Source organism: Pipistrellus hanaki, assembly GCF_964339955.1.
Source record: "Pipistrellus hanaki genome assembly, chromosome: 9".
NCBI lineage: Eukaryota > Metazoa > Chordata > Mammalia > Chiroptera > Vespertilionidae > Pipistrellus > Pipistrellus hanaki.
In genome coordinates this window covers 30053224-30063212 of record NC_140511.1, presented here as the reverse complement: position 1 = coordinate 30063212, position 9989 = coordinate 30053224, and the positions used below count along the sequence as shown (strand labels likewise).

At 40.6% G+C, this 9989-nt stretch overlaps 1 protein-coding gene across 1 annotated transcript in view; it reads right to left on the bottom strand.

Annotated features, from left to right (window-relative positions):
- LOC311627630 (tripartite motif-containing protein 51-like) overlaps positions 1-6788 on the bottom strand; it is a gene marked incomplete at both ends in the record, with an annotated part of 31216 nt that extends 24428 nt beyond the window's left edge. Inside the window, one exon of the mRNA XM_084894124.1 lies at positions 6666-6788. Coding sequence (XP_084750250.1) covers positions 6666-6788 — 123 coding nt within the window. The remainder of the gene's footprint in view (positions 1-6665) is intronic.
- Between the last annotated feature and the right edge of the window lie 3201 nt (positions 6789-9989).

Here is a 9989-nt window from a genome sequence, read left to right as displayed (position 1 = left end):
TTCACTTTTCATAGAAAAATGCCCAATGCATATTATTCTTTAGTTGTCTTCCATTGGTAAAAAATTAGAATCAGAAGATCATTTCTTCTAAATAATAACATCGTCATTTTGGAAGAGATGTGAAGATTTGCCATGAGTCAAGCATTTCTCTAGATAAATTAATGAAAATCCAAGTTATGTCCATTGTAGTAGTTTGTTAAAATGGTGTTTGCAAACTCTTCACCAGTCCCTCTGTCCTCTGTCCTGACTCTGAGCTGTCAGCATTTTGAGATTTAACATTAACCTCTTCAGATTATGAGTAAACTGAATTTTGGTGTGTTTTTACTTTGTTGTTTATAAAAATATTTCTTCTATTAATTCTTACATATTAACTCAAATTTTTACATTATATGACCATTCTATCTAATGAAAGCATAATGTGCAAATTAACTATCACTCTAACCCACAAGATTGGCCTCCCCCATGTGGAAACAAGATGGCCACCACAAGATGGCAGGCAGGGGAGGGTAGATGTGGGCAATCAGGCCTGCAAGGGAGGACAGTTGGGGGCGATCAGGCCTGCAAGGGAGGGCAGTTGTAGGGTACAAGGCCTGCATGAGAAGAGAGTTGGGGGAAACCAGGCTGACAGGGGAGAGCAATTAGGTGTGACAGGGTTTGCATGTGAGGGCAGTTGGGGACCAGGCCTTCAGGGGAGGACAGTTAGTGGTGACCAGGCTGGCAGGGAGATCTGTTAGGGGCCACCAGTCTGGCAAGGGAGGGCAGTTAGGGGTGACCTGGCCAGCAGTGTAGGCCATTTGGGGGAAACCAGCCCTGAAGGGAAGGCAGTTTGCAGCAATAAGGCTGGCAGGGGAGCAGTTAGGTGTCAATCAGACTGGCAGTGAGTAGTTAGGGAGTGATCAAGGCTGGCAGGCAGAAGCCGTTAGGGGCAATCATGCAGGCAGGAGAGTGTTTAGGAGCCAGCAATCCTGGATTGAGAGAGGGATATCTGACTATCCGTTTATGCCCGGGCCTAATTGAGCAGTCGGACGTCTCTCGAGGGGTCCCAGATTGGAGAGAGTTCAGACTGGGCTAAGGTACACACATCCCTGTGCACAAATTTTGTGCACCAGGCCTGTAGTTATAAATTAATATATAAGAAACCAAATAATCTCTAGTATATTATATATCACACAAAAATGCTATTAGCATTTGAAAATTATATATACTAAATAAATGTACAGTTTATTTATTTAATACATAAATTGGATAATTAACCTTAAATCAGAACATTATTTCATTTATTAAACTATTGATTATTGACATCATTCCTTTATCTATAGGAAACTCACTATGTATGAGTCTGAATCATATTTCTGTTTTCACTACCTTTCACTCTTGGTATTATAAATGTGACTGTAAAGATGTGTTCCCTTAGAAAGGATTATACAGTCAAATGATCCACTTATGTCTGAAAACAGTAACATACTTAATAGAAGAGGGCAGATTACCTGCATGGCTCTAATAACACAGGATAGATAATGTAAATATGGGCCCATGAGTCTACCTTTGAAGTTCCTGAACCTTGTAATCATCCCAGGGACAGTGACTTCAGTGAGCTCTGCTTTCACAGGCTGGGGCATGTGCACACATAGTGCCTCACTCCTGCAAGAAGGAAGAGGAAGTTGCTGTGTTCTCAGTCAACAAACAAAACCACTATTTTCATGTATAAAATACTTCAATAGAATTTTTTAAATCCATAAATTTGAAAACCTGAAGTATCACTTTGCCAAATAATTCTTCTAAATAGTTCCTTCATTTTCAAGTCTAATGAAAAGTCCATTTGAACCAGAATTCAATCTAACCCTTTCTCATATTGTCTAGGAATTTGCAAAGATCCTGAGTCTCTTATGTCCTTGAGGATATTCAAGAGGGAAATTCTGGATTCCACTGACATGCTCTCCATCTGGAAATGATGGGGTTCTCTGAAAACTAATTGGCCTATTGCACACTCTCAACATAGAGGCTGTGAAACTTTTCCCAGGCAGGGGGATCTGCTTCCCTAGGCAAGTGGTTCTAGGGGCATCACATCATTTGCTTACAGAATTTTTTTTCATCTGTTTTTCAGGACTGTCAACTGCTATGTATAGAACAACAAATCACAGAGGTTTCTCACTGCTGGGTATTTTCTCGACCCTCTCACCCCAGATTCCACTAGCTCTGCCTCTAAGGCAGCGGTGTCGAACTCAATCAGAGAAGGGGCTAAAATCTAAAATCCAGCCTAAATCGCGGGCCGAATGGTTTACTGAACAGTCATAAACTGACAATGTCATAAACTGACAGCGGAGTGCAGTGATGACAGCGCGGTGCGGGCCACATTGCAAGGCCTGGCGGGCTGGATTTGGCCCGCGGGCCTTGTGTTTGACACATGTGCTCTAAGGTATTTGACTTTCTCATCACTTAAAAAACTTAGCAGCTTCTCCTTCATACGTGTAGGATTTTGAGAACTAAAATGGAAATTGGGAATAAAGAGGTTTCCTTTATTCAGTTTTTTGATGCTTTTGTTTTCAACTTATCCATTGAAACTGCTGAACAAAATCACTCAGTATGGTAATGAAAACACATCTCATGGAATTGGGGAGGGGGAAATAGATACGGGAAAAAATTCTATCAAGATCCCAGTAAGTTCTGCCTTCACTTTAGCATATACTGCCTGATATCTGTGAAAAGTCTGAAAGAACATTAATTGGTATCAAGGTATAGACTCACTTTTGCAATATGTCTCCAAAATCCTGTGGAGAAAAATAGAAAGTTTTAGTGCTTTTTACCAATGACTATTCCACTAGGTCCATGGGATATTTTTTTCCCTTTAGTTTTCTCTTATTTTATTTTATGCTTTCTCTTATTTATTTTTTGCTCAATCCCTCTAGAACTCTGGTGGGCAATTTTGAAATAGTTACAGAAGTTATTATTTCCCTCCTCTGTTTCTTCTGGGAAACATATCTTCCTCTTCCCAAGTTACCATATTATCATAAGTTCATGTCCTGCTGGAGACTGATTCCAGTAGACTTTCCATGGGCAAGTGAAGAAGGAATAAGGCTAGGGAATTCCTGTGCATTCCTGTAACCTGTTAGGTTGAGGCAGGGGGGAAGCTCAGAGCCGATGCAAGCATCTGCAAGGTGGATGGTGACAAAGATAGCTGGCTAGCTGGCACCTTCCTAGGGCCTTCCTAGACCCCTGATCCAAAGCAGGAATTCCATGCCTCTCATGCCCTCCACCCTCCCCTCACTAAACAGCTGTATAAAAGAAGTACCTATGCCATTTTTTGGCATGCACTTCCCTGGCCCACTCTCGGACCAGAGAGCTTCGCCCGGGAGTGCAGATTAAAACCTTCCTCCCTTTTAATGGCCTGGATTCCGTGTTTTGCTTCTGCGTCGCAAACCTCTCAGCTGGGACATTACGTAACCATTGGTTAAAAATCTGACATCTTTTCTAATTCCAATGTGGGTGCACCCAAAAATGACAGCAATGCATGTGCAGATTCCCAAAGCTCTCCATATTGCCATGTCTATAATTATATCATGGACTTTTAGAGGGGGAATCTAACTCAGGATTCCTTTAAAATCCCAATTAGTTTTGTTTCTTATGGATAATGTAGGGGGGATCTTTGGTTTGTGGGGTTCCTTGGAGGAGCGATACCCTCCCAACAAAGTAATTGAGGTTATGAAAATAGGTTTTTGGAAACAAATGCCATAAAAGAGAAGGATTTCCTTTGGGAAAAAAATGCCTTTGCAGGTGAACATTCAGTATCCTACTTCTGAATTCTTACCAGGAGCAGCTCTTCATCTGGTTTATTGCACATTTCCTTCAGCTCTGTATACATTCCTCTTAAAAGCTCCCTCTTGTTTGCCATGCTGGCTTCACTGGCCTTGAGTTGGTCAAAAATCTCCTTGCTTTCCCTTTGCAGTTTCTCTAAAAGACGATGCTCTTCCAGAGGGAGAAATAGAGGCAAATAATCATATCTAGCACTGATCGCTTCCCGTGTTGAGGTCACATAAATCTGCAAAGACATGGAGTTAGTCAAAACATGAACGCTTTCATTCATCTCCTACTGAATCTCATTCATACTTCTTTGCCTGATAAAGATCACGTATACTTAACCTTTAACCCTCAGTCTTGCCTAGGTTCAGAATCCACATGTTCTCATTCCTCTTTTCCATATAATTTTAACCAACCAATTATATCCACTTCGTTCATAATGAAGCCTTTGATAAGATAACCATAAAAAAAAAAAATGTGTGATTTCTATAATATGTTCCAGCCAATATGTGTGAGGAGACAACACAGTTCATCCATAAAACATGCAATTCAAATTTATATTAATTGAATTAGGAGCCTCTAGTTAGCCTGGTTTCTGAAATTTGGAGCAGATTACTTCAACCCATTTTATATGCTGTGACCTCAGACTGATATGCTCATCCCCTTGCATTTCATCCAGCTTAATCCTATCCTGAGGAGGTTTCATTGACAATCTGACTCACATTGTCTCTGATTTTAGTTCCTTTCATTCTCTTCTTAATTCACTCTGATGCTCCCTCAGATCTTTCTGGCTTTTCAACTGCCCCCAATATGCCTGCCTGCAATACCTTTGTATGTGCTATTTTCTTCAACTAGAATGCTCTCTATATATACCCTTGTGGTTGCCTTCCTCTTCAGAGATCGTTTTTTATAAGGTGAAATTTTCAGTGAGGTCTTCTCTGATATTAATCCTATTTAGAACTCATACTCCCATTTGCCATCCCTACCTTCCTGTATTCCTCTTTCTCCTTACTGCTTTATTATTCAACTCCATTATTATTCTACAAAGAACTTATCATGCCTCATGTATTATACTATATACATGTTGACTATTCGCCCTTTGATTTAGCAGGGGTCTTCAAACTACGGCCCGTGGGCCACATGCGGCCCACAGAGGAGTCTGATCCAGCCCGCCAGGTTTTTTGGGCAGTGAGTGCAGCCGAGGTGTTACAGTAGGAATTAGTAGTTCATATAGTCCGGCCCTCCAGCTCTCTGAGGGACCGTGATCTGGCCCCCACTTTAAAAAGTTTGAGGACCCCTGAAGAGTATAAGCTTTATCAGGGCAAGGATAGTTTCTACTTTGCTTATTGCTCTATTTTCTAGATCAATTTTGATACAGACAAGGTGCTCATAAAATATGTATTGAGTAAATTTATAATAGATATCACACCTTCAAGATAAACATCCATATTTAGGAAATCCATTATTCTCTAATTCTCCCAAAGTGTTGAAACATCTCCTTTTATTTAGATACCAGGGTCTATATTTGGAATGTTTATATGTATCCCTCATCTCTCATCACTTTTCTCCTCAGACATTATATATTACTAGAAGGCAGGTGTAGGAATTCATGCACAGGTGGGGTCTCTTGGCCTGGATGATGATCCCAGCCAATTGGGGGAGCTTGCTAGCAGGTGGTAGAATTGAGGTAGGTTAGCCAGCCACCCTCCCCATTGGGGAAGATTGGAGGGGGGCTTCCTAGCCAGGGTTAGAAATCACAAGTGGTTGGCCAGCTGGCAAGGGGGAGAAACTACAGGAGGTTGGCTGGCCAGCCAGGGGGAGGGGTCACAGGAGCCCACTCAACACCAACAGCAGCTCCTGTGTTGAGCATGGGCCCTCTAGTGGTTAGTGCATATCATAGCAACCAGTTTACCAGTCCTACATGGTTTGGTCGCTTAGGCATATATATATATATATATATATATATATATATATATATATTCAAAATTAATTTTTTGGGTTAAGTTCAGGGTTTCCCTGGATTGGGGACACTGTTCATTCTTCCTGAAAATTTCCATCTGTTTTCAAATACTACTTTTCCAACAACATTCACATTAATGTTTATACTGCCTCAGATCCTTCATCTGAATTTTCAATGGCTGCCAAATGTTTCCTATGCCCTATTATTTACCCCTTTCCTCCACATATGGCACTCTGTGAAATGTCCCAGTCTGTTGTGGTTCTTAGTGTAGAATTGATAAATATTATTTATCCAGGGAACAAATCAGCATGCTTTGTATGACAACTGTTGTTTTGTTAGAAGCCCTGACTAAGAGCCCAACTATATATATCTATGGAGGGAAAACAACCTTTTCCCATTGATCACCCTTCCCATATTGAATCCTAAAGAACAGTATAGTGTCAAAGGAAGTTACTATTTTAAAGTCACTCATCCAACCACCCCATGTTCAATCTGCAGGTTGGAGAAAAGCAAATACCAACCTCCCAAGAACAGATTGTGACAGTTTCCACATTCAGCTTTCTGTCATTTTCATGACATTTCTCCCATAAAGAGCACATTGTCTTGAGGAGTTTCTCCTGCAAAAGAACCACAAGAGTCAAATAGAGCCAATGAAGAGGACAATGTAACATTTAGCCCCCAAAGAGGGAGGACCCACAGAATGAGTAATAAATCATAGCCATTGAAAACAGGGAATCATTATAGAATTGCCTTGTTTACATCACATATTTGTGAAATCTGGGAGACTTCACACTAAGGAATTCCAGGGCAGAGATTACACCTGGATGGAGTAATCCCATCCCCAAGGAAACAGACCCACAGGAATTTCATATCCACTTTAGAGAAGTGGGTCCAAAAGGGCATCACTTACCCTGTGTTGCTCAGCCGCCTCTTCTGCTGAACCATGTCTGTGAGCCCCATGCTCCTGGGAGGTAGAGCAGTGCAAACAGAACAGGCTCCTCTGGTCCTCACAGAAGATCTGCTTTGCCTCCATGTGTATCCTACACTTATTCTCAGTAGAGTGCAGGAAATGCCAGAGGCTGGCTTGTCTGACACTGAGAACCATTTGCTTGAGACAGACATTTGTGTGAAAGTTTCTCTGCTGGATTTCTTTCTGGCATTCAGGGCAGTGATAAAGAACTGACCTGATTGGCAAGCTGAGGTGGAAACAGGGCCTGCAAAAGCTGTGCCCACAGTCTATGGTGATGGGGTCTACAAAGCCGTTTCTACAAATGGAGCAGATGAGTTTATTCTGGAAGAGTTGCAAGATGCCATCCATGTTTCTGGAAGAATTAGCAACAGGTCATTTCTGGGCATGGGTTGGTGAGAGGCTTCGGAACAGTTATATGAGGGTAGTGATGTCTGCAATACTCACTAAAGCAAGACCACCTATTTATGCCATGACGCAGATGAAAATCTGGAGCCCAGAAAGAGTTCTTGGGCTTCACAGCAGACATAATTCTGACTAGATGGCTCACATAACCATACATATTCAGTTCCTAGTCCTTATCCTAATACAAATATATCCATTTCCAGGACGTGGGATACAGCATTTTATTACTGGTCTTAGTTGTTCTAAATCAATCAGAATTGTCCCCATTCTTCTTTTCAGTAACTAGTTAGTGAGTATGGAAGTGTGAGATTTACCCCACAAATCTATTTAGCCAATAAATCTGAGAGGAAGATGGCCAGAATGGTTCTATGAAATGACTTCAGAGAGAGGGTCAAGGAAACCTAGCTCTCTCTCTCTCTCTTTTTTTTATTTTTTTATTTTATTGATTTTGTACAGAGAGGAAGGGAGAGAGATAGAGAGTTAGAAACATCGATGAGAGAGAGAGTCATCGATCAGCTGCCTCTTGCACACCCCCTACTGGGGATATGCCCGCAACCAAGATACATGCCCTTGACCGGAATCGAACCCGGGACCTTTCAGTCCCCAAGCCAACGCTCTATCCATTGAGCAAACCGGTCCCAGCTTTTTTTTTTTTTTTTTTAAATATATTTTATTGATTTTGTACAGAGAGGAAGGGAGAGAGATCTCTCCTTTAAAACAAACAAATAAGGAAACAAACAAATACAAATTGAACCAATGAAGATTCATTAGAAAAGAAATTGTCCTTTTTTGAATTCTTGAGGATTAAATTAACTTCTATTTATATAAATTCTGAAGTAACATAATTTTTAAATATACATATATTATCACTATAATAGTAAAGTGAATGTTCTAAAAGTATTATTCCCTATAAGTAATCCATATTTCTGTTATAAAAATATAAGCTAAAAGTTTAAGGTTTTTCTTGTGCTTTTTTTTTAAATATAAAAAAGTATATTAATTTTAAACTAAAATATATTTAGTCATTTGAATTTACTAACATTACTTTCACGTACTAGGAGCTGACTTTTCATTTCTTTTCCCTTGAAAGCATCTTTTATTTTGTTTTGTTGCCTTAATCCTCACCCCAGGATATTTTTCCATTGATTTTTCAGAGAGAGGAAGGGAGAACGTGAGACACACAAAGAGTAAAATGGATGTAAGAGAGTCCCATTGATTGGTTGCCTCATGCACATGCCCAGAACAGAGGCAGGGATGGAGTCTGAAACCAAGGTATATGACCTTGACCAGAATCAAATCCAGAACCCTTCTGTCCACACACCAATACTCTCTCCACAAAGCCAAATCAACTAGGGTGCTTTTCATTTCCGAATAAGGAAAAAAGTAAAAAGATCAGAATTGTCAATTAAATTCAGAGTCCAGTCAGAATTTGTAGGAACTTTTTCATACTTTAAGATGTATTATAAACCTAAATTGAAATGTCAACCGAAAATCGGGGGCAAAAGACCAAAATTGCACAAAAATTACCTGCAGATCTTGACGGCAAAATAAGTATTTTCTTTGAAGTGGGGGGGGGGGGGTAGTCTTACACAGTGAATAGAGGCCTAAATCTATGTTTTAACTGTAAAAATTAGGGGGTCGTCTTATACACCGGAAAATACGGGTATTAGTTTTAGGATTACAAATAAGTTTTAGTGAATAAGCAAATTTGCAACTACAGAACCTGCAAATTAAGAGGAAGGACTGACTGTATTTTTCTTTTTTCTTTTTGTCAATATATATTTTATTGACTTTTTACAGAGAGGAAGGGAGAGGGATAGAGAGCTAGAAACATGAGAGAGAAACATTGACCAGCTGCCTCCCACAGGGGATGTGTCCACAACCAATGCACATGCCTTGACCTGAATCAAACCTGGGACCCTTGAGTCCGCATACTGATGCTCTATCCACTGAGCCAAACTGGTTTTGGCTATATTTTTCTTGTTATGCAATACCTATGTGTTTTTATATGAAAATGAAATGAAGGAAGGAAATTTGGGAGGAGGTATCTAATATTTTGTTTTTTATTGATTTTCAGAAAGAGAGGAAGGCAGAGAGGGAGAGAGAAACATATCTTGACTGGCTCCTACACACCCCCTACGTGGTACTGATCCAGAAACCCAGGCACATCTGTGAATCAAATCAGAAACCTTTTGGTGCATGAATGATGCTCAACCAACCGAGCCACACTGGGCAGGGCCTAATATTTCCCAGACAAGAGTTCTTTGCCAATGGACCACAAGATTTATGGTCAAGACTGTCATAGCAGTGAAGAAGGATCTATCAGTGCTGTCAATCAAGGTTCAACCACAGAAGCAGAACCAGTAATATGGAAGCACATATGAAGAGATCTATATACAGATTTATTACAAAGAAATGGCTTCACGATCATAGGGGCTAGGTAAGCAAGTGTGAGATCTGTGGTGGAGTAAGTCAGGAAGAGAAATCACCAGCAGACTGGAACCCAATGGTCATGGGACAAAGCATTTGTCACTGTCCGTGAGGAGTTTCTGGAGCAATATAGACCCATTTGATGTTTGGAGTGTTGTCTACACCAGTAGTCGGCAAACCAAGGCTCGTGAGCCACATGCAGCTCTTTGGCCTCTTGAGTTTTTAGCAAAGGCCAGTTTAGGAGTACCCTAATTAAGTTAATACCAATGTACCTATCTATATAGTTTAAGTTTAAAAAATTAGGCTCTCAGCCAAAACTGGTTTGGCTCAGTGGATAGAGTGTCAGCCTGCAGACTAAAAGGTCCCAGATTCGATTCTGGTCAAGGGCATGTACATTGGTTGAAGGCACATCCCTGGTAGGGGGTGTGCAGG